The sequence below is a fragment of the Centrocercus urophasianus genome, unplaced genomic scaffold (genome assembly GCF_019232065.1).
Source record: "Centrocercus urophasianus isolate 14NV4802_14NV808 unplaced genomic scaffold, USGS_Curo_1.0 seq_24, whole genome shotgun sequence".
NCBI classification, from domain to species: domain Eukaryota; kingdom Metazoa; phylum Chordata; class Aves; order Galliformes; family Phasianidae; genus Centrocercus; species Centrocercus urophasianus.
In genome coordinates this window covers 16,288,742-16,312,371 of record NW_024884800.1, presented here as the reverse complement: position 1 = coordinate 16,312,371, position 23,630 = coordinate 16,288,742, and the positions used below count along the sequence as shown (strand labels likewise).

The 23,630-nt window shown below is 47.2% G+C and overlaps 5 protein-coding genes and 1 non-coding gene across 7 annotated transcripts; 2 read left to right on the top strand and 4 right to left on the bottom strand.

Moving 5' to 3' along the window:
- Nucleotides 1–2,799: 2,799 nt before the first annotated feature.
- RPL39 (ribosomal protein L39) lies at nucleotides 2,800–5,153 on the bottom strand. Its single transcript, XM_042825158.1, has 3 exons — nucleotides 5,082–5,153; nucleotides 4,801–4,904; nucleotides 2,800–3,128 (listed from the first exon to the last, which is right to left on the bottom strand). Exons 1-3 carry the CDS (start codon nucleotides 5,082–5,084, stop codon nucleotides 3,080–3,082), a joined length of 156 nt encoding a protein of 51 aa, XP_042681092.1. The 5' UTR covers nucleotides 5,085–5,153; the 3' UTR covers nucleotides 2,800–3,079.
- On the bottom strand, nucleotides 3,593–3,724 carry LOC122163922. The gene has a single exon (XR_006170077.1). It is a non-coding gene; the product is annotated as a small nucleolar RNA SNORA69 (small nucleolar RNA).
- Nucleotides 5,154–5,230: 77 nt separating the features above from the next.
- On the bottom strand, nucleotides 5,231–12,779 carry UPF3B (UPF3B regulator of nonsense mediated mRNA decay). The gene is given in 10 exon segments (XM_042825354.1): nucleotides 5,231–6,264; nucleotides 7,097–7,409; nucleotides 8,099–8,286; nucleotides 8,726–8,914; nucleotides 9,578–9,621; nucleotides 10,253–10,363; nucleotides 10,659–10,757; nucleotides 12,186–12,292; nucleotides 12,361–12,467; nucleotides 12,615–12,779. Coding segments are annotated over 10 exon segments (1,470 nt in total). The 3' UTR covers nucleotides 5,231–6,117.
- A 237-nt stretch (nucleotides 12,780–13,016) lies between these two features.
- On the top strand, nucleotides 13,017–13,721 carry NDUFA1 (NADH:ubiquinone oxidoreductase subunit A1). The gene is made up of 3 exons (XM_042825465.1): nucleotides 13,017–13,198; nucleotides 13,332–13,421; nucleotides 13,626–13,721. The coding sequence occupies exons 1-3, from the start codon at nucleotides 13,097–13,099 to the stop codon at nucleotides 13,644–13,646; spliced, it is 213 nt and encodes a 70-aa protein (XP_042681399.1). The 5' UTR covers nucleotides 13,017–13,096; the 3' UTR covers nucleotides 13,647–13,721.
- A 75-nt stretch (nucleotides 13,722–13,796) lies between these two features.
- On the top strand, nucleotides 13,797–17,904 carry AKAP14 (A-kinase anchoring protein 14). Of its 2 annotated transcripts, none has more exons than XM_042825464.1 (4): nucleotides 13,797–15,926; nucleotides 16,072–16,251; nucleotides 16,988–17,040; nucleotides 17,349–17,904. In XM_042825464.1, the coding sequence occupies exons 1-4, from the start codon at nucleotides 15,639–15,641 to the stop codon at nucleotides 17,434–17,436; spliced, it is 609 nt and encodes a 202-aa protein (XP_042681398.1). In that variant the 5' UTR covers nucleotides 13,797–15,638; the 3' UTR covers nucleotides 17,437–17,904. The 2 variants fall into 2 exon arrangements, with proteins under 2 accessions (XP_042681398.1, XP_042681397.1); XM_042825463.1 differs by having other exon boundaries at nucleotides 16,069–16,251.
- A 1,052-nt stretch (nucleotides 17,905–18,956) lies between these two features.
- Nucleotides 18,957–23,583, bottom strand: LOC122163903 (NFKB activating protein). The gene is made up of 9 exons (XM_042825466.1): nucleotides 23,321–23,583; nucleotides 22,966–23,046; nucleotides 22,417–22,490; nucleotides 22,106–22,225; nucleotides 21,946–21,991; nucleotides 21,459–21,574; nucleotides 21,236–21,311; nucleotides 20,590–20,739; nucleotides 18,957–19,951 (listed from the first exon to the last, which is right to left on the bottom strand). Exons 1-9 carry the CDS (start codon nucleotides 23,581–23,583, stop codon nucleotides 19,777–19,779), a joined length of 1,101 nt encoding a protein of 366 aa, XP_042681400.1. The 3' UTR covers nucleotides 18,957–19,776.
- Nucleotides 23,584–23,630: the final 47 nt, after the last annotated feature.

Genomic DNA, 23,630 nt, shown 5'->3' with positions numbered 1-23,630 from the left:
CGCCGTGGGGAACGGCGTTAGGGCGGAGGAAGGCGGGGCTGCCGGCGCTTCCCGTAGCGCTGTGTGAGAGCGAGTGCGGGTATCGGCCGCGTGCGGTGCTGGAGGACGGCGATGAGGAGCGGAGTTGGTCCCACGGCTCTGGAGGAAACGGTGAGCGACCTGCTGCTCCAGCTGGGCTGCCGCGCTCCCGGGGCTGCGGGGATCCGCCGCACGGAGCTGAGCGAGCGGGCAGAAGCGATTGCCGAGCCGTTTCCCATCTTCTACCAGCGGTCCTCACTCAGCTGGGGGGCCAGGCGGCTGCAGGCTGCTGATGCGACACCGCCACAGGGAGGGCTGGGGAACCGCAGGCCTCTCAGCCTGACGTCGGTGCCAGGGAAGGTCAGAGAGCGATTGGAGTGCAGTCACGCGGTGCTGCACGAGAATACCGGGGAATCGGGTCCAGCCAGCATGGCTTCCCGAAAGGCAGGACCTGCCTGACCAACCTGATCTCCTGTGACCGAATGACCCTCCAGGTGCATGAGGGAAAGGCTCTTGATAAAGTTTCCTAGACATCAGCAAAGCCTTTGACGCTATCTCCCATGGCATTCTCCAGGAGAAGCAGCAGCCTGAGGCCTGGACAGGTATGCTCTCTGCTGGGTGAGGGACTGGCTGAGGGCTGGGCCGAGAGTGGTGTTGGATGGAGTCACATCCAGCTGGCAGCCGGTCACGAGTGTGGCTCTCCAGCAGGGCAGTACTGGGGCCCAGCCTGTTCAACCCAGATGAGAGCACCGAGTGCACCATCAGTTAAGTTTACAGATGACACCAAGTTGGCTGGAGGTGTCGATCTGCCTGGGGGCAGCAAGGCCCTGCAGAGGGATCTGGACAGGCTGATTGCAGGGATGAGCTTCAAGGAGACCAAGTGCTGCTCTTTGGTCACAACAACCCCAGGCTTGGGGCAGAGTGGCTGGCAGGCTGCACAGAGGGAAAGGATCTGGGGGCGTGAGGTGACAGCCAGCTGTGAAGGCTTGAAGCGTTTGATGTGTGGAGACTTGGGGGAGAATTCAGCCCAGCTAGGCACTCACAACTCTGAGAACTCCCCAGAAAAATACTGCATGGATGCAGCCTCACACCGCTGCAAATGGCTGATTCCCAAACTTTGTCAGATGGCCATTTGCCTTCTTTGCAGCACTCAGCAGCAGGATGGGCTTTGCTACAGCAGAGGTGATGGCTGACAACAGACCTGCCCTGGAGAAGGGGACAGTGCAGCCCACACGGGCTCAGTGCTAAGTCACAGCCTCCTTCTGCAGTTCCCTGCAGTAAGTCAGTGACTATCAGAGGCTCTGGTGGAGAATGCAAGATTTGGGGAGCTTAAGTGCTGACTTCAGTTTAATTCCTTCTCCCCCTTCTCCCTTTGAGTAATTTCTTAATACCATTCTGCTGACAGTGTTTTAAATTAAACCGCGCCTGTGGTTGGCATCAAGACAACTTCATAGAGCAGTAAGAGCTCTAAGCAACACGAAGCAGGTTGTTCCACGTTTAGGGCAATACACAGACATTACGCATTACAGCCTATCCATAGAGCACAGATTTTCTAGGAGATAAATCTCTCCATTGTCCTTGATGTATTTTTCCGTCTTTCTCCTTTCCAACCTCATAAATGAAACTCTCAGCTATGCTGAACCCGCTTCCCCACCAGGATCCAAATCTCTTGCTCCAGGAGCTGCTCTGCTCCACGCTGTACCCAAGAGCTGCTCCTGGAGCCACAGACGCTGCAGGTACAGCTGTCTCCCCTGGATGACTTGTGGTATGAGGCAAGATCCCTGTAAGTCTTCCACATCACAGCCTGGGCTCCCAAAGGGCCACCTGCAGCTCACATGAGCACTTGTCCAGGGCAGGCTTTGCAAGCACACTGCTCAGGCCCAGGGCAGGCAGTTACAATATACAAATCTCACTGACCAGACTCGGCTTCACATTCACACACACTGCCTGGACAAGTGCCTTCATTGTTCTTCTGGGCATGTGACATTTCAGCATCTGACCAGTTCTGACTGCATGGCACTTCCTGTTCATCTGTGCTATTTCAACAATTAAAAAAATAAAACATGAGAAAAGCAACCAGTCTGAATAGCAACAACAGGACCCCAGTAGGCATTACTGTGTGGTCTACCTGCAGATGTTCAAAGGGTTATGTGGGAGGTAACAGCAGAGCTGGGAAGAAGCAGTGGCTGGCTTCTGTCACAGGGGACATCCGTACATCTATGTCAGCATAAATGGAACTGAGAAAGGGAACTGGAGAGCTTCACACAGGAGGCCACCTTATCCCAGAGGGCCCTTCTCAATGTGCTTTGCAGCTCCATAAAGTAAAACCAGAGGAGGTGAACGGACACAGCTTCAACAAATGGTGACAGTGCTACTTACTTTTTGTAGTAACATTGCCTAAAACTACACAAAATGTAACCCTGTCTTCTCCAGTCAACAAATCAGAGACTGACACTGCACACACTTCAGCCACAGCAGCTGTGGGTCATGAAGCCTTTTTCAAACTTGTGAATGTCCTCTGCCTCCAAAAGCCTTTATTTTTTCCCCCCACTATTTGTCTAGTAATATTTTCTCCAGACTAACTACTGTAAAATCAGCTTTGTTTTTACCCCTTTTCTTTAAGGACTGGTGTGTTTGGTGCTCCGCAATTTACAATAACTGAGAAGACATCGCCTCACCTGGCCGGAAAGAGCTGGTGAGGTTTTCCACACTAAGAATGTGTCTGCAGTAACACTGCCTTTCTGTGCTACCATCCCACTGTACATAGACAAAATCAGCCACTTCATTCAGGTCCATATTTATTAACAAGCCTGAACACTGTTAATACTTATGATGCCTGAAAGAAAGAACACTAATAGAACACAGTCTTCATGTTTCAGATGCCAAATGCTTTGAGATTCCCGTTAATAGCATGAGCCTGCACTGGCTCATGGAACAAGAACTGAGCACTGCAGTCCAGCACTACAGAAGGAATGACTTGAGGGTTGTTGATCAGCGTTTGGGGTGTATCAATCTGATGCAGAAAGACAAGTGCTATTAGAGCTCCCAGAGACAGTCTCTCTTACAAGCCCAGTTTGGTCCTTCTCCAGTGTCTCCTTTTGGAGTTGTACCTAAGACAAAAACAATGTCAGTTAGCAAAACACACACAGCTGACCATCCAGGTGGACTGAAAACACCTTCAATTAGCTCATCAGTGAAGGATTTCTACCATGCTACCGTGGCAGGCTGCCAACAAAAATCAACTTTGTACTTTTCTTTTAGTTTAAATTCCCATCTGTTTACTTTCTTCATTTGCTAACCAATTGGCATAGCACTGCAGAGAAATCTAAAGGCTTGAGAAAGAAACAGGTCTTAGAAAAAGATGCATTAGCACGTGAATGTTCTCCCCCCTCTTTTGGAGACAAAAAACCCCACGTGCAGTCTGCCCAATTATCATGAAACTTATTTTCTGCATGCAATTTGTAGCCTAAGACAAATCTAATCATTTTTGATGACGAGCTGTGTATGGAAAGTACACTCTTCTGGGAAGCTACATCAGATCATTGATAATATATGTCCATTTATGAGCCACGGGTGATGTTCATGTTAAGGACAAACAGTTTCACCAACATACAGGTAAAACCAAAGACAGCATTAACAGAATTACTCTCAGCAGGAAAATGGCAGTACTCCCACAGAATGAAGCACTGCAATTGCAGCCTGCTATAGCACACAGTTTGGAAGGTAGCTGAAGCACTTAAGTGCCACAAGACAAAGATTAAGAGATCTTGCTGCATGATAAAATATTACAAAGCACTGTAATACAGCAAAAACAGAAGCTCTTTTTATGCTGGTAACTGAAAGACAAGGGGCACATAATGCTGATTTTCCTAAAAGGAAAAGAGGTAACAGAAGCAAAAGGAACTCAGCAATTCTGTGCTGCCTCACTGCCGTAGCCAGCTGCTGGTACTGCCATTCTCCTCACTACAGAGGAGAAAAAAAGATCTGGGAGAAAAAATCCTACTCTCCTATGAAGTCTGGGCAGCAAAGCATGTGGGCTACACAATGAGCTGGCTGCGCAGCAACTGGACTGGCTCACACTGGCACCATCTTTTGCACAGCTGGCCTTTACCTGGGAAGCTGCAATACTCCCTTACTGCGCTTTCTTGAATGTAATGCTTGAAGACAAGTGCTATAGGCAAAGGGAACTACTGCAAATTAGTTTCAGTCACAAATCACGCACTTTATATTGTCGATTTCATCTCCCCTACACACCCGAGGGGACCTTTGTTCTTTATGCACCTCAGAACAGCTGTGCTCTGTATGTTCTGTAAGGCGCTGCTCCTTGAGATGCAGCAAGAGAGGGAAGGCTGTTGGAGAGAGGAGGAGCTGCAAGAGGAATGTCAGGAGCAGAACGGCTGCTGATGTAACATTCTGGAATAACTCTTCCACAGGTACAGCTTATGCTTTCAGTTTCAATTAACTGACCATTAATTAAAGTTGGCTCATCTCAACAGCTGATTTACACCCATAAATACTTACAAAACACAGAAATGAACTCGAGAAGGAAAAGCTGGGAGCCCCAAAGTCGGGAAAAAAAAAAAACAAAAACAGAACCGAACCTGTGGAGATGCGCCCCGCGCACACCGTGAGAGCTGCATCCGTGCGCCACGGCGCTGCGGAGCGCTGCCGGCACACACGGCAGGTTCTCCAGCCTTCAGGCCGCTCCGTACGGGAACGTGATGCCGAGCGTGCGCAGTGCTGGGCCACGGCTCCTCAAAGAGCTCCGGCCGACCCCATTACCTGATCTTATTGCCCGTCTTCATGCGAATCCATTGCGGGATGGGGCGGTTCTGCTTCTGCTTCTTCGCGAGGAAGCGTTTGATCTTGAAGGTCTTGTGAGACGACTGCAAGAGAAAGCGGCACTGAGCGCGGGGAGCTCGGCCCGGCCCCGCCGCGGCAGAGGCGATGACCGGCACCCTCCCGCCCCGCCAGACCCCGCCGCGAGCCCCGAGTCACCGCCCGGTGGAGAAGCGGGGTGGGAGCGGCGCGTCCCGGCGCCGGATGGCGGCCGATAGCCTCACCATAGCGCTGCCCGGCGCGACGACGCGGAGATGGCGGCTGCGGAAGAGGCGGAAGAGGCGGAAGGGGCGGGGTGAGGGCGGGGCGGCGGCGCGGGGCCGCGGGCACAGCGCCCCCCTGCGGCGCGGCTGAGTGACGCAACTGCGGCTGCGACGGTTTGCGGACGTTTATTGGGCTCAGTACAAAAAGCGGCACGGCTAAAAGGCGGTACCTTAAAGGAGCCGCTACCGGCGGAGTCTTTCCGGGCTGTAAAACAACACTTCGAAACAGAGGGAAGATGAAGCACAGACCGAGGGCAGCAGTTGGGAAACGTTTCAGACTCGAACAGAAGGGGATGCACTGCACAACTACGTTCAATCAAAATAAGCATTTCAGTGTAGGCAGACTTTGCGAAAGAATTTCAAGCAATATTCCACATTAAGCCAGCTTATTCATACACTCCAACTTAATTCTTTCTCGAGGAAGGGCTCTCCCCTCCTGAGGTCACTGTGCAATTCCAGATGTTTTCCTTTTCAGAACCAGAGCGCCCTGCTCCACCCCTACCTCACCCACCGGCAGACCTGGCTCCGTGCTACTGCTATAAAGGAGCTGCCGTCACTTTGGAAGGAGCGCCGCACGCCATGGCAACGCCCGTGTTAACAGCACACCACTGCAAGCTTGCTCTGCTTCAGTGCATGGTACAGTGGCTCCAATGGCTCTACAGTAAAGCTCTGCATTAGATCCAGGTGTCATCTCCTCCTGACTGCATGACTCATTTATTATCATACTTAAGGCCACAAAGTCTTTCTACTTTGCAAAGGTTCTCTTCTCTGTTGTAGTTAGATGCTAGGAAAATAAATTCAAATAACTGAAAATACAATGAGAACATTTCAAATTCCAAATCTACAACTGAGGTTCTTTAGCCAGAAACATCCAACAGCACAATGCCCCTCTTCTTCCTTTGTTCCTTCTTCGCTTCGAAGGCACTTCTGGATTGCGTAGTACAAGCTCTTTGGCTGCACAGACAGTCAGAACACATAAGGCCTGCATGCTGGTCACTCACTCCTCTTCCTTCACGTTACTGCTCTCGCTCTCTTGTTTCTTCTCTGCTCCCTGATCTGTGGACTTTGCAGCACTGTCTTCATACTGACACAATCTGCTTCGGCTTCGGGCTCCAGGCTGGTACAGCTGCATTGCTGGACGATCCTGAAATAAATCAAAACTATTTAGACCCCTTCTGAGCCCCAGCGCTCTCAAGACACCAGCAATATAACAAAAGGCTCAAATTCAAACTTTTCAGACTGTTCTAAAATATATTATTCCACCAAGGTGGCACTGTAACTTCAACTGGCTCGAATCAAGGTTGCCCCTGTTCAAGCCACAAAGAACTGCACCTGCTTGCAGTTATCGGTACCTTACTTCCATCTTTAAGAGACTAGTTCAGCTCTTCCTCTCGCAGAATGCAGACCAACTTGAAAGTTCCTCCAAAACCTCTTCTATTTGTATCCAACAATGTCTTAGGCGACACAGAAGACTTACATATGGCTACCTTATGTACTTGTACTGCAGAAGCAAACCTGCAGAGCAGGTAAAACCGAACTCCGAGCATTTCATCATGAATTTATTCTTAGGATCTATTATATTTGGCATGTAGTAGCCTTGTCCCTGTTTTGGAGGAACCTGGTCAATCCGTTTCCCACTCTGAGATACATTTTCAGGCACATACATCAAAAGATGCAGACTAGTGATGCTGTACCAACGCCTGCCAATGGGCTGGATCCTTATCAAATGAACTGGGATCATGGCACCTACAGTTCAGCCCACTACTTTGCCTTCATTTCCATACAGTGACAAAGAAAAACAAAAAATAAACGTATGAATATTTACTAAACAAATTGGCAGTCTTTCTAGCAGTTTGTTACATTAACAGGGAGAACTATGACAGAAACAATATGGTTCTTCCCTCAAAGTGCATTTATCCTAAAAACACCAACTGGTCCCTATGAATTAAACACACGAAATTGAAGACACACAGCACCTTGTTTCTGATACGATCCCTCTTAATTGTATCCTCCTTTTTATCATCTTTGGTTACTTTCTCAGATTTGTCCACGCCGCAGGTAAAGTCTGTAAGATCACTTTTCTTTCCCTTATCTCTGAGCAAGTCTCTCTCCTTTTTCACCTCCTCCTCTTTTCTTCTAAAAACCTTCTCTTTCTCAAAGCGCTCTTTCTGCCTCCGACGCTCTTCTTCTTGGCGCCTCAGTTTCTCCCTCTGTGCTCTCTCATATTCTCTGTCTCTTTCAAAATCTCTATCTCGATCCCTGTAGTCCTTTACACACTCATCTTCCGATCTGTATGAAAACAAAACTGAAGATGAAGCTCAAAAGATTCACCGAACAGAGTTGGGAGATCAATGTAATATTGGTGTAAATTTGCAATATGAAGACGACAGACTGGTAGGTTCTAGTTTTGGGAAACTGTCCTAACCCAAGTCATGCACGATAACCAGAGATGGCACCAAGTGCTGGCATTTCTTAGCCTTCTGGTCACATAGCTGGCCGAGTCCCCTCTGGCTTTGAAAGCATCTAAATTTCTCTGCCCCACATGGCAGAACCGAACCCTGAACAGATCATGAAGCTGCTGAGTATTAGGTTTTCCACTTTGGCCTTCTACAAGACTTAAAGGGACTAGTAACTGCAGTATGCCTCTCCTCTTGCCACGGTTATAATTCTTTCATTGCAAGGACTGTGCTCTCAGCCCGCTGTACGTCCCCTACACCTGGGCTTCTCTTGTGGAGTTCCTAGAGAGAGTTGCAAAGAATCTCAAAGTTTGTCCACTAGTGAAGGAATGCCGTAATTCACTCATCTTCTCACAATCGTGGGGATGTTGCACCGCCACAGAAACACATCCCACACCTTATATCAGAAAAATCATTCCAAAGGAATTTCAGAACGTGGCCATGGCAGAGCAGCCTGACCTCGGCATGACCAGGAAACACGTTATATACACATATAGATATTTATAGCAAGTACTAGAATACTTTTTTGCCTTCTCTTCTTTTGTCTCCCCATCAGATCGTTTGGCAGATGCACTACTCGCATTTTTTTCCTCCCTCAGAGTCTCTCTTTCCAGTTTCTTGGATTTTTCTTTTTTCTCCAAGTCTTTTTCATCTTTTTCAGGCTTCTTAAGTAGCTACAAAGAAAACACAAGTCTCATCTAAAAAGCCCACTAATACATATTTGTCCGGCACAACACTGAAATTGCATCAAGGGAACCACAGCCCAGTAAGAAATACACGTTAATTTTACTGCAAATTGCAGTACTTTAAAAGCTGGAGTGTATGAGTAAGCTTAATCCACACAACATATTGGATTCTTTTTTCCTAAAACACACCTTAGAAAGCTTAAAAATAAGTCTCTGTTCCATAGTAAATTCATGATTTTGTTCACCACAGCATGTACAAGTCACGTGACAAAGCTTGGAGTGTTCTATGAAGCATTACAGCACATTAACTTTTACAATGCCTGCTATTAAATACGACAAAAAAGTGGTCATTTACGAACACCAACTCATGTGATTCTTCACACAGAGCACATTTTGAAAGACTTATATACAAATAATAGGGGGAAAGGAATGTAACAGTTTATAATAAAGAACTGTTCTAGACCTTAATCTTTGGTTCTTCTTTTGATCTGTCTCTTTCTTTTTCTGGACATCTGTCTACTTTCTTCAGTTTTTCTGCTTCTTTTCTCTTCCTTCTCTCCTCCTCCTTCCATTTTCTTCTTTCTTCTTCCCTTTGTCTTTTTCTTTCCAATTCTCTCCTCCTCCTCTCCTCTCTCTTTTCCTCTCTGAGCCTCTACATATGTCAAAAACAAAGAAACAGTGTATCTCCAAACTAGAAAACATCCCTTTAAGCCCAACAGGATACTTTGCTACAAGGTGATGGAGAATTTCATTAGAAAATAACTGGCCTCAAAACTCCCCATTATAAAACCACTGTTTTCTCTATAGTACTATTGTGAACCCAGACACATTATTACAGCATCGATGTTTGGAAGCATCGCACAGGTCAAGATTTACAGGAGGAAAAGACACTGGACTCAGCCTTTATCATTCTAATTTCAATGAGATCTGTTTCATCAGTGATTTTCTGAATTGCCAGATGTTGAAATAAGATTATGTGCTAGGAGAAAGATGATCTACAAGGACCTCAGCCACAGCTGCATTAAAACGCAAGCATTTCAGTGAGATCTGGTTTGGCAGTGCCACAGAGATGTCCAGCATGGTGCTAGCTGTGACCAGAATGCACAGAAAACATCACTGTTATTACAAAGGCCAGTGTTCTTATAGTTTAACATATGTCAACGACCCACAAGCAAGGAAATTGGATCAAAAGCTGCTTCTTCAAAAAGAAGAGCAGTAACACATCAGTAAGCACCCTGCAATATATGCACTCATGCTCTAAACGAGCAAATTATTGTATCTGCAAGCAACAAGAAGATTCTGGGCAGAGTCTTACCTGCTTATTTTTCAAGAAGTTCAGTAAGGGAGTAGTCTTTTTAGCTAGAAAATATATGAAAGCTAGTGTAAACAATGTTTCATCTGGTACTGCAATACCAGTAACAAATTCTACATGACACAAAGAGGCCTTATGGACTATGCAGTCTACCTTCTCTTCCATCAGCAATACACCAGTGAAACAAGTATTCCAACCCTACTGCACAGCAATCATTACAATTCTAAAATTCTGTTCAGGACACTCATAAGTTTTCCAGCATACCTGTATGTAAAGAGACATTTACCCTGCCTTATCTGTTTCTCAGCTTTCCTCACTGATACCTGTAGCATGCTCCAGAAGGATCATTCTAGTCCATTTTACTCAAGCACAACAGAACATCACCACACCTCACCAAAATGCAGCCACTCCACAGCCTTGTCCAGCTAAAGCATCTGATTAGCAGTCCAAAACCCAAAGATTACCATATAAAACTTAAAGAGAAAAATTTAGATCATGAAAGTAAAAAAAAAAAAAAAAAAAAAAAAGCACACTGAATGTATCAGCCTAAAGGTTTAACAACACCAGGTGAACACAAAACACAGCCTCCTCAATGCTGAGAAATCACAGCTTAAAGATACACCACATACTTTGCTTGGTGCTTTAGGAAAAGGTAACTTAGCATGAAGATTTCCATACCAATCAGCTCTTTGTTTCTTGCCTCTATTTCCTCCAATAAGGTTTCAGGAGTGGAGGTTAACTTCTCATCATCTGCACTGTAACTTTCCAAAAACTTCTTGTATTCTGGATCTACAGAGAGAGGAAAAAAAATGTATTGGAGCGTGAAAAGAACTCACTTGGTCACTGCAGGAAGTCTGGAATAAACAAGTGAAGTTGCAGTGTTTACATGATGTCTTTTTGTGAACTGTCCACCCTCAGAGAACTTGCTCTAAATATGACAGCTATACTTAACAGATCTGCAGCCAGTAAACCAGCAGTAATAAGCTTGTGTGTAATTCTATCAATACACAAAATACTGCATTCAAACTACTTTCAGGACTTTCAAGTCTCTAGGCATGCAAAACAAACTAGCCAACTGTTATACCATCTTCAATTGTCCCCGTTTTGGCATCCTTTTTCTTGCTTTTCTTCTTTGCAGCTTTCTGGAATGGAGCAAACTCTACTATGGCAGCATATTCCTGACCTTTTAAGAGAGGAGAGGAAAAACTGCATTAAGACAGAAACAGAACAGGCATTAAATAGAGCACATCATGCATGTGCAGAACAGAAAGATGAGCTGCGCCAGGAACACGCAATACAAGAAGGGACTAATGGAACAACATAAAACATAAATGATTTTCAAAGCTATTTAATTAAATAACGCCTTTGGAGAGAACAAAATTCATGAAACAAATTGTCTTGCAACGTTAACAGAATACCAGATTCACAGACCCTGTACAAGAGGGAAACGCCAGATGCCCACAGCTGGCAGCTCAGCCACCTCCCTTACATCACACTGCCCCCATCCTGCAGGCCACATCTGTGCTGTGCCGGCAGCAGGGAACATTTCAGCTTAAGGCAACTAAGGCAAATCTCACTTTTTGACAAAATGCAGTAGAATGTAACATCCACACACTGCAAACAGGCTTTGGAGTTTTATTTTCCAACAGAGATGGCTACATTTGTGGCAGCATTAACCTAGCACTATTCTTTGGCATGGTAAATACAGTGAGTGAGCCTTTACATTGCAAAGGAGCATCCTTAGAAAATATGCAGGCATTATGAGAACTCCATTATGCACCCCCTAAATAAAAGGTTTTCACAGGCAGAGCTGCACATCACATAAAACACCCAGATGGATTAAAAGATCCATATAGATTTGAAACAAAGCTGAGTGGGAAGTTCTCAGTCTACCAAAGCCCAGAGGACGACTCCTGTCACAGCTTCCACTGAACGTGAGATTTTAAGGTCTGACAGTGAGAGAGTAGCGAGGATTGGTGTTACCCAACGTAAGCAGATTTTTTGTTTTTGTTTTTAATGTGAAAGTAAAGGATGTGAGATGTATTGAATATTTAAGGCACAGTTAGAACAGAGCTAAGTAGCACTCAAATTCTTGGGGAAGCATCCCAAGAACAGCACTTGTCTGCTTTCCAGAGACACTGATCTTGCGGGAAACAACTCCACAATTTGGGTTGCAGGGAAAAAACTGCTCCCTGTACCAAACCAAGGCAGCTCACTCTGATGCAAGACAGGCCTTGAGTGGTATTACAGAGTGATCAAAAGTATGTCATCGTTGGAGCAGGGAGAGGCAGAACCAAGTGACACCACCGACCTCAGCCTCCACCCAGTGGGAATGACAACACGCAGTGCTCTGCCCAGCCCTCCTGCAACGAGGGCACGAGCGTCAGCCACGCTGACACCAACCTTGCCTCTATAACAGCTCCAGCACCACCTGAGCTGAGCGCACCCACATTTGACATCTGATACCTAAAATTAACCTAACTTACTTCCCACCGAGCGTAAAGCACTGTTGTTATTTGGATATCTTCTACCACGTTCACGATGCTGCCAACAGGCAGAAACGGCCCGCATGCCGCCCTCCAGCCCCCGGCCCAGCCCCGGGGCCACCTGCCTTTGTGATCCACGAAGACATAGCCATCGAAGCGGTCTCGGAACAGCACGATGTCCTCCTGGTTCCTGAAGTTGATGTAGGCGCGGGAGAAGACGTGCGGGTACAGGCTGCGGGGAGAGGCAGTGAGAGGCGGGCGGGCGGGACGCGAGGCGGGGAGCGGCGGGCGGGGCCCTACCTGGAGTCGTTGGCGAAGAACTCGAAGTAGTCGTGCTCGGGCAAGGGCTGCAGGTGCTCCTCCAGCTGCTCCCGGGTGAGGCTGGGCGGCAGCCGCCGGATCACCACCTGCAGCACGGCCCGGCGTTACGGCAGCGCCGAGGGCCGCCCCCCTTTCTCTTTCTCTTCCTCTCCCCGTTCACCTTCCACCCCCTCCCCGCCGCGGCTCCAGCTCCCCCCGCCGCCGCGCCGTGCCTCGCTCGGGCCGGGCCGCACCTTGCTCAGCGTCTCCTTCTTGTCCTTGGGCCGCTCCAGCCGCTCGAGCTCGGCGGTGCCGCCGGTCCTCCCGTCAGAGCCGCCCGCCGCCCCCGAGCCGGCTCCCGGCCCGGCAGGGGCCCCGCGCCGCTCCTTGGGCCTGGCGTTCTCCTTGTCCTCCTTCATCCCGGGCCGCGGGGCAGGGCCGCGCACCCCAATGCGCCCATTGGCCGCGCGCCTCTCGCGGCTGCGCCTTAGCGGGCCGCCAGCCGCGCCCTCGGCCGAGGCCTCTTCGCCCCCGCGCGGCCTGGAAGGCTACGACTTCCGGCGTGCCCCGCACGGCGTGAAAAACTACAACTTCCGGCGTGCCCCGCGCGGAGTGGAAAACTACAACTTCCGTCGTGCCCCGCGCGGCCAGGAGGTCTGCAGCTCCCTGCGCGGGGCGTGCTGGGTGTGCCCTCAGCCGAGCTGGAAGCGGGGACGGTGCTGGCGGTAGCGGCGCGATGTGGTACGAGATTCTGCCTGGCATGGCCATCATGGGCGTCTGCCTCTGCATCCCCGGTCTCTCCACCATCTTCATGCACCGGTGGTGCAACGGCGGCAAGGTCAGCGCTTCCGGACCGCCTCGACCCTCCGAGGCTCTCGGGCCGCGGCCTGCCTCCCGACCCCTTTCCCTTCACCTCCCGCTTTGCGCTCTCCCCGTGCCGCTCCGTAACGCGCTGCTCCGTGTGCCCGCAGGAGAAGAGGATTGCCCGCAATCCGTACCAATGGACGCTGATGGAAAGGGACCGGAGAGTGTCGGGGGTCAACAAGTACTACGTGTCCAAGGCAGGTGCTGGGCAGGGCCGTGCGCCCTGAGCTCCGTGCTGGACACGGGGTGCTGATGGGACAAGGGTTCTGTGATGGTTTGGGTGTGTGAGGAACGGGGGTTGAAAAGTGGCACGTTGAGCTGTGCCTTCTGCCCAGCAGACACGGTTAGGGGACAAGAGCTGTGCGTGTACTGCTGCTACTTGTTCACTCTTTCTTTTTCAGGGTCTGGAGAACATAGACTAAGGCAGCACACCTCAAAAGAAGCCACAGATCTGTATACAACAATCTAGGTCTCTAATAAATATATACGTGTATTTACCCATTGTATCTGTGTTGCTGTAAGCTTTGGATGGAATTAGTTTCCTCTGGAAAAGGGAAATTGCAAGATGTCAGATGTGGAAGTGAAATGCAGATCTTGTGTCACTTGTTGCAGATCAAAACAAATGATATTACATGGCACTCATAAGAGAGAAGCTAGAATATATTTATTTACATAATGTAGATATAACGTAGTGATTTAACAGCAACTTCTCAAGATTTGGGATAAGTGGATACATTTGATTATTTACTGCATAGAGGGTAGGGTAAACACATAGGAGGCCCCCCCATTGAGTCACGAAGTTCAGAGTGGACACTCTTCCTTCTTAAACTTGATCAATGAAGGTAAAGAACCCAAGCACAGCTGGATCCACTCCTAGTCCTAGATTTGGTCAACAGTTTACGTCTAAATTATTATATGTGCACACTTAATGTAATATATAGTCTTAGTGAAGCTAGTAGAGCTTTCAACCAATATAAGATGTGATCTTAGCAAGGCTAACAAAGACTAAAACACACTATTAGTCACTTGCCAAGGATGTGTATCAGCATGCTGTCTTGACATCAAGTATGAGATTTTTCACAGGCATAACCTCAATGGGATTCCCTACTCACGGGGAAGATCCTGTTGTGCAGCCAGCTGCTGTGCAGGAGAGCTCAAGGTAGGCTTTTGGGCTGACTCCCTGTTTATGGGGTATGATTGACTCATAGCTGCCAGTTTGCTTTTTAGGAGCTTGCTCAATTGGTCTTCAGCTGTTGAACAAGGTGTTTGCTATCAGCTCTTTCAGGCCCCCGAGTCTGAGGCAGATTTGTGGTTGTTAATCTAGCTTAGCAAAAGCATTATCAGTACTGTTGCTCATTGTCCATTGGCCTTGTCTGTAAGGTCAGCTCTGAGGAGGCAGTTGAGGGAAGGAAGGCCGTGGGTGGCAGGGAGCATACTGTTACATCACCACACTGAATGGAGTGTTTCACTGTGAGGCACAGGTGTGAACAACCAGAAACAATCAGATATTGAACAAGGCACAGTCACGTGAACTAGAAATTTCTGAAGCCGCTGTGGCTGGAAAATTAAGCCTTAGCTACACAAAGGCTACAGAAATAGCACCAGGCTGGCAACAAACAGCCCTTATATTGAGGATACCCAGCACTAGAAATAGTGTGTTAACTGTAGCTAAGTCTGTTTCTCCATTCTACAGAAGTATTTTGGTAATGCAGTTTCCTTTATTTGCTTGTAGCCACACTGAAAAACAACAAATATTGTGGGAATAGAAAATACACGGATGTAAGCAGAGTTCTGAATTTACACCAGCATAAATGACAGCAAGCTGACACTCAAATTTGCATCTGAATTCCTGCAAGGGGCGGTTGGGATGTGACTGAAGAGTTTCTCAGTCCTCCTGAGCAATACATCCCTCATGGTTTGTGCCCCTGAGCAGGGCCAGAAGCACCTGATGCTTCTTAGGGGCACTCTGTGCTCGGGCTCTACAAGAAGGTGGCTATGGGTAAGTCAGGCCTCCAGCTGCTCAGGCTTCCTAAATACTGCCAGCCTTGCATTTCGTCAAAGCTGCCTGTTTGTTCCTGTGGTAAACCCCCCTGTCATGGAAGAGTGGCTGCTGGGGATTTTGCACCCTGCGTTTTATGAAAACGTCTGAAGCTTTTTCCATCAGCAGCCCTCAGGCTCTGAGGAGCTGTGTGCCAAGGAAGCTCTGTGCAGCAGGCTGTGTTTGCAGAGCTGCAGGCGGTTCCGTTCCCAAAATGTCCTTGGGCGGACTGTTGGCTCGTGAGTTGCCATGCCAACAGAACACAAAGAGCAGCGGTGGAGCTCTCGAGGCACTGCCAGCCACCACCTAACTGCACTCCCCCAGTCTGGGAAGGGCATTTCCAAGGTGACAGCTTCTCTTTCCAGAGGTCAAAACAATGGACAATGAAAATGAAAGTGCTGCCACTGAGAAGGTAGCACGCACGATTGTGAAAAAGGCAATACATACTGCGCAGGAATATTATCTAAATAATGTGCAGGAAGAAGAAGGTAAGGAGCTTGCTCTATTTGCCACGTCTTACCGTGTGTCAGAGCTTTCCCAGAAGGATTTTCACAGCATTTTATCCTTTTCAGAAGCTGAATACGCCGTCAGAAATATTCAGTGGACAACATGTGAAGACTTCTCAGTGGAGAGGGGGCAGCAGCAAATCGAAGAATACATTTCCGTGAGTGACAATCCCAACCACTCAGTTAGACTGTGCCCTCTCACTGTTGAACAGTGTGAAAAGTTAAATAAAAGCACCCCAGTTCCTTTTAGCACCTCCCTTTGGTTACGTCTGCTAGACTGAGCGTGCTCTGGTTGTTCAGCAGACATGGGAGCTTCACAAGAGCTGGCTTCACTGCTCAGAGTTTCTCTGGGAAGAAGATCTGCAGTACAGCAAGAAGTACCACTATAGAGTTCTCTGGAGCATCCCAACACGCAGAAAACCCATCCCACTAGCAACTGCAAGCACCTATTTTGTGATAGAGATCTCAAAAATCAAACCTGCCGTAAGTATTCAGAAGGGGCACACAGCAATCCTTTAAGGCACAGCAGCCAAACACCAGCTTTCTTTACCTTGAACGAGAGGAAGCAGTAATTTCAACAGTTCTAGCCTCTAACAACAGATCTTTAAAGTTTGTAACAACGCTCCAAAAGGACTTTATCTTCCAGACCATATTTAATATTTTTGCCTTGGTATCATATTATGTTATATTCTGGAAAAGGCTTGAGAAAACTAATTTGTAAAGCTTAATATTCTAAAGCTATTTCCTCCTGTTTACTTCCTCCTCTAAGTTTCCACTGCACTTGTTACTGAAATTCTTTAATTGATCACATTATGTACACTTCCACAGCTCAGTATTCACCTGTACAATGGTATTTTGTGACTCAAGACCAAACTGAACCTGCACAGTGGAGGCTTTTATGTCCCCTGTTGTCGTGCTGTACCGTAGCCTTTCTAGCTGGTGGTTATGAACCCCCAAGCAGCAACCCAGAAATCACTGCCACTGGTCACAGATCTTATCCTAGCACAGAATTAACATTGGAATTTCTGAGTCATTCCCTTACGAAGAGAAAATTTAGAGGCCACAAATCAAAATTTGAAATGGTGCTAATCAGTATCAGAAATGTTGCACGGAGTTGTTTTTGAAGGGATAGATTTTAGTTCTCATCTAATCAAAACATTTCTTTTTTTGGTCCTGTAGCTCAGTATGTGAACTTCACCCTGTCTCTCCTCTCTTGCAGACCCTGCCTGTGGAGGTATTCTTCTTTCTGGAGTCCAGCAGGCTGATTCACAGGTACGCACTGTTGCTTTTCTATCACTGCCATGACTGGGGGGTTCTAGCAAGCTGTTCCTTGCCAAAACAAGCAAGAAGCCTGGTGTAAATGAGAAATTCATACTAATATCAGAGAGGCAGAGGAAGACGTCAACATTTTGTTAAGCAAAACTAAAAGACCCTGCCTTCACTCTACCACAAGTGTGAGCAGCCACACCTGCATTCTACATAATGAGTTTTTAATAGCTTTGTGCAGTTCCAGCAAGCATTAATTTTTGGAGTACATAGGCATTTTTCTTGCTATTTGCCCTTTTTACTCTCTCCTCCAGACCAGAGCACTGTCGATTTAGAGAAAAGTGGTTGAAGGACATCATTGAAAATAAAATCATACTCAGAGAAAGGCTTAAATTACCATGAACAGCTCCAACTCTGTTGGTATTTTGAGGAGAATCAACGTGACGAAGGAAAAAAGGTTATTTCTTCTTAACTTGTGGATTAACTTGTAGGTGTGCAAGCAGAATTAAATCAATGTTAAACTATGGGCTGAACTGGATGCTGGTTTTACACGACAGTCCTTTGCAAATATGGGTGAGTGCAGCAGGTCAGACAGAACCAGACTCCAGAGTGCAGACAGGAAGAAGCAGCTGGGCTGGGTTTGCCATTTGTGAGTGCCAGACCTGCAGAACTCTAGGGCAAAAAGAAGTTACAGGACTTATCAGGGCAAGGAAGCAGTTGGATGGTCACAGCCAGAAGGTTGTGATCAATGGCTTTATGTTCAGGTGGAGGCTCACGATGAATGGTGTCCTCCAGGGGTCCATCTTGGGACCAGTGCTTTTCAACATCTTTATCAATGACATGGATGATGAGATTAGCTGATGAGAGAGTGGTGCAGGTGACACGACAGAAGGAAGGGATGCCATCTAGAAGGACCTGGACAGGCTCGAAAAGTGGGCCCATGAGAAGTTCATAAAGTTCAACAAGGCCAAGAACGAGGTGTTGCAATTCCATCAGGGCAATCCCAGCTATGTACATGGTCTAGGAGAACACATTGAGAGGGTGGAGAAGGACTTGGGGATTCTAGTGGACAAAAAAATAGCTGGACATGAGCCATCAGCATGGTCTTGCAGCTTGCAAGGCTAACAGTGTAAACAGTGTACTGGGCTGCATCAACAGAGGGGTGGCAACAAGATGAGGAACAGGATTGTTGTCCTCTGCTCTGCCCCGAGGCCCCACCTGGAGTACTGCCCAGGGCCCCAGCACAAGAAGGATGCAAAGCTGTTATACTGGGTCCAGAGGAGGCCATGAAGATGCTCATAGGGCTGGAGCACCTCTCCTCTAAAGAAAGGCTGAGGGGAGCTGGACTTGTTTAGCCTGGAGAAGAAAGAGCTTCATGGAGACCTCATTGTGGCCTTTCAGTACCTGAAGGGGCCTATCAAAAATGTGAGGACAGACTCTTTGTCAAGGAATCTTCCCGGAAGTCATGGCTTTGAATTCATAGAGGAGAGATTAGGTTAGATACTTGGAGGAAATTCTTTGCTCAGAGAGTGCTGAGGCCCCGGCCCTGCTGCCCGGAGCTGTGGGCGCTCATCCCTGGAGGTGCCCAAGGTCGGGCTGGATGGGCCTTGGGCAGCCTGAGCTGGGGGGAGTCAGGACTTCAAGGTCTCTTCCAACCCAAGCCATTCTGTGATTCTATTATTTTCATTACACAAACATTCAAGTCATCTCCGCTGCCAAAACTACAGCACAGACACAAGAAGAAAAAAAATACCCTCAAGAATACATTCTGTTTTTAAATACATTTCAGAAAAAAATACCTCCCTTCTTTTTGGAAATACACAGTTGAATCAAAGGTAGCCACCATCAGCAGCCTTCTGAGTACAGCTTTAAAAGAGCCATGCCATGCTATTGAAACAGGCCAAATGAAAATAACACAGAAGTTAAAATAAGGCTTTAATCTAGAACATTTCCATAGACAAAATAAAATAAAATAAATGGAAAGATACTTCCTTGTTACCACCTGTCTACAACCAGGTTCCAACCACTGCACCCCACTGCTCCAGTACCTATGTATAACATAGTAGAAATAGAAGCAAGCAACTTACTTGTTTACCACAGGCTTTGGTAGAATCCAGACCAGACCTCGCTACTACTGTTACTGTCATCTTACACCCCAGTTGCAGTCTGCTTCCTTTAAAGTAACTGAAGGTAATCTATATTAAATTACAAACCTATTTCTATTTACAAGTGTACTTGGAATCACAAAACAAACTCAACGTTCTTTTGATTAAAAAAAAAAATATCTAAAACTTATGAAAAATACATAAACAGGAATTTAGGGATTCCTTAATTTTCATAACCATCAGTAGCAGCTTGCTTGTGATGGCCAATCTACTCTCATTAATGAGAAAAAGTGCAAAACTGCACTTATCAGCATCAGCAGCATGTCCCACAGCTCTCCCATGGAATCCACCTGCTCGTCCTATTCCAAATGAGCGCAGCACTTCACTGCCTCCAACCTTCCTTGCCTGTTCCTTCCCTGTAATCTTTCAATTTACAGGTATTCCTTGCAGGTGGTGAGCAAATCATCCAAGAAAATCTGATGGAAGTAATCCTGTTTTCTTGATACAAATCACCAGTGCCTGGGGCTGGTCCTGTTGGGTGAAAGGCACTGCAGCACTTGCAGCTTTTTTCAAATCACGGCTGGAACAGGTCAGCTGCTGCTTGACAGCATCTATGGCATACAGTTCAAATGGGGAATTATTTTTCTTCTTTGCCCTTAGTCTTTCTGTAGACCATCTCTCGAAAGCTTGCAAGGATCTTATTCTCTCTTTTTCTCCTCTCTTCCTGGTTGAAGGATGCCAGAGCTCTCTTTTCATCTGCACTGTAAATTTGGTTCTCCTTGCGCAGACGCACAGCTTCCATTCGACGATGTCTGGGGGGGAAAATATTGCATACATAAGCACAGGCAGAAGGATGTAATGCCCCGTCACAGCCTCCATCCATTAACTAACCTGAAGGTTTTGAGGGCTAATAAACAAAGACACCTAAACCTGAGAACCCAAACTGCACAGAGACCTCCAAGGAATGAGCATGGCTGAGCTGACTTCTGATGGTGTCTGCTCTCAGGCAGTGAGCAGGAAGTCCTTCATGATCCCAGGGTGTCAGGGTGCCAGCTTGCCAAAATACATATGAACTTCCTTTTGTGCTGGTAGAAAAAGAAGGTATGGCAAACCTCCCACACTGATTTGTCTCACACCGAAGAGGCAGTGCACAACCTCTGCTGTCCAAACACACAACCCTGAAGCCATCAGAGACAAGCATCTAATTTGAAATAAAGAGAATTAGAAGCACGCTATCTGGAAATGATTGTTATTCTTCAGGAACAAGTGACCTTAAGAAGCTATGCATCTGTATGTAGCAGTAGAGTTCAGCATACGTACCTGGAAGCACGCACAGAGCACGCGCTCTTCAGAGCTTTCAGCTAGAGCCTGGAAACAGCTTTTCAGCAGGCCAACAAAGGAAGCAGCTTTGGAAAACGTTACTGAAACATCAGCATCACCAAAAACATACCTGCTGCCACTCATTACGTAACCAGAGCTCTCAAACGAAGCAATTTCTTCACTGGTCAAACCAATCTCCCCTCTCCGAGGTATGCGTTTCCCTGCTTTTACGTACTCTGCCATTGCTGCACCTTCACCTGGCAACAGGGCATGCCCATAGCTGAAGGAATAAGCAAAGAGATAAACAGCAGGGATTTTAATCAGTCTCAGCTAGAGGGATTCTGAGCTAAACATCCAGCTTCCCTAATCATTACTGGCTCCAGCAACATTTTAAGGATTTTCCCAATCTTTCCCAAGTCTGTTCTCATTTCATACGTAAGGCTAATCTTAGCAAGAACATTTTAAGTAACCAGTTTTATAAGTTCTGGTTAAATAGTAATAAAGGCTGCATAAAGTCACAAGACTGCAGAGCATTAGAGTAAAGGCACTTTACTGAAGTAAAGATGAATTAATTTTCTACGAATCCAGGCTACAATACATAAAACAGACTTTTCTACTTGAACTCAGGTCGGAGGAAAGACAAGCACCATTACCACTTCTGCCTTAGCTTCTGTTACTGCACCCCTCTCCGATATAAGTCATTCTGCAGTCTTTTTGAGCAGAAATCTTCACTCTAGATCTACTTGATTTGATTGAGGTACCATTTAAGTACTCACTTCAAAGGCCGGTCATCTTGAGACGCGTGTGTTTTGGGAGCTTCTGGTCCAATCAAGCTATCGGCTTCTGTATTTTCTGCAATGATCAAACAGCAAAGCAGATGAACACTGTGCCTGTTCTTTGTTGTCAGAACAGTCAACAGGTCAGCAAACACTGAACAACAACAAAAAAAAAGCATGAAAAGAACACCAAGAAGTTTCAAGACAAATTTACGGAACCTACTTGATCTCTCAATCCAGAGATCTTCCCCTTGAAGCGTTTCATCATCAGAATCTTCACTGCTTGAATCACTGGATTCCTTCCGGCTCTTTTTATTTTTCTTTTTTTTATACTTCTTCCTGCAATAAAGTCAAAGTTATCCACCAAAATTTAAGATGAAAGAACATGCTGGGACTCACACTGCAGTTATGAGTTTCTCAAGGTACCTTCCACCAAAGGACAGTCTGCATTTATATCGTCTGATTGAAAACAACTGATAGTTAAAGACAACATATCCACTGTTATGCCTTTCATACAACACTAGAAAGTGCCTCCCTGTGTTTCAAGGATCTCTCTGTGCTCTATGATTCTGTACATTTGAAGCCAGTCAGATTATGATTGTCCAATAGCATTTATGCCTCTCATTACAGGAGTGCTCAGCCTCCCTCAGTTCCTGCTGAGACAGTGCTTAAAGGCAGATGCAATTACATTTAACAGCCTGGAAACTTACTTCCTGTGCTTCCTTTTCTTCTTTTTGCTTTTCTTTTTATCTTCGTCTGAAAACAAACAAACAAAAAAAAGGAAGATCAAAAAAAGTACCCTGTGAATAAATAACTGCTTCTGCCACAACGCCTCAGCACACATCTCAGGCATGATTTCTTTTTTCTTACCACTGGAGCTCTGGTCGGACTCGGACTCGCTGTCACTGTCCTCAGAATGTTTTCTGTGTTTTCTTTTGGAAGCCTTTCGCTTTTTCTTCTTTCTTTTCTTCTTCTTTTTCCTTTTTTCCTCTGGCATGTTTTCAAAAGATAATGTTAGAGAAAAATGAAGACTTAGTCCCATATATACATCTGGACTTTCCCAAAGCAAGGGGGCCTATCACTCACTTCAACCAAAGCCAGTGAACTTCCTGACAGCAACAGCAGCAGATTCTGGGTAGCTACTGGTTATCAAAATGAGTTGTACAAACAAAGCCAAATACCTTCTGAGCTGGAATCTGAAGAGCTACTCTTGGATTTTGCCTCTTCGTCTTCTACTGGTGTATGCTCATCAGAACTGAAGAAAAATAAGTTTGCTTTTTAAAATCTATTTTGTAGTATTTAGTAACTAAAGATCAAGTGCACACATACGCTGAAACACATGCTTGCAGATCTCAAGCCAGTACTTGCAACAGAGCAAACTGTGCAACGGCCAGTGTGCAAGAGAGCAACTGCTTTCAGAACCACAGCACAACAGGCATCTAGGCTACAGTACAGAATGAACGGCTTGGGTTGAAAAGGACCATAATAATCATCTAGTTTCAAGCCCCCCCAAAGGAAACCACATAATTGTGTCACATCTTGTGTAACTGGTATGCTGGGATTATTTGAATGATGTCAGAGTTTGCTTATGTTGGTTCAGATGCTTCTGACACAATGAACTGTGGCAACTGGGGCAGTGGAGGGCTAATGCAGTACTGGGAATTCTTCTCGAACTGGTATCATAAAAATCAGAGAGAAAAAAAACAGTGAAAAGCTAGACTGTGTCTTACTCAGGGTCAGGAACCTTTGGTGAAAGCCCCCAGACTTCAGGTGCGCCCAGCTCTCCGATTCTCTCTCTCTCATTCAGTCTCCTGGAATGAAGCACACCGTTATTGGAGGCCACCATGGTGCACCCGGCAAGCACCTGCTGGAAGTCTTACACTTGCAGGCACGTCCGACGTCCCTGAGAAAGGGAGTTAAAAACAACCGCAACCCAACCCATGCCCGCAGGCCGAGCGAGCAGAGGCCGCCCCGGCACACAGGAGTTCGGGCACCGACAACGGCTGCCAGCGGGCAGCAATACGTGCCGTTGGGCAGGGAGAGGCCGCAGCCCCGTCTGGCCCCCGGCTCGCGGGCGGTACTCGCCTCTGCCGCAGGATCTCCTCCTTCTCCTTCTCGTAGTACTCGGGCCAGGCCTTGCCGTGGTGGTGGTGGTGGTGGCCGTAGTGCCCGGAGGCGCGAGGCCCGCCGGGGCTACGCTCCCGGGAGCGGGACCAGCTGCGGCTCCGCCGGTGGCAGCCACGCCGCGAACCGTTGCGAGAGCGGGACCGGGAGCGGGACCGGGAGCGGCGGCCGCGACGCTCGGGGCTGGCGACGGGCGGGCTGCGGGAGCGCGACACCGGCGCCATGATGGCGCGGCGGCACTTCCGGGTGGCGCGGCGGCACTTCCGGTGGC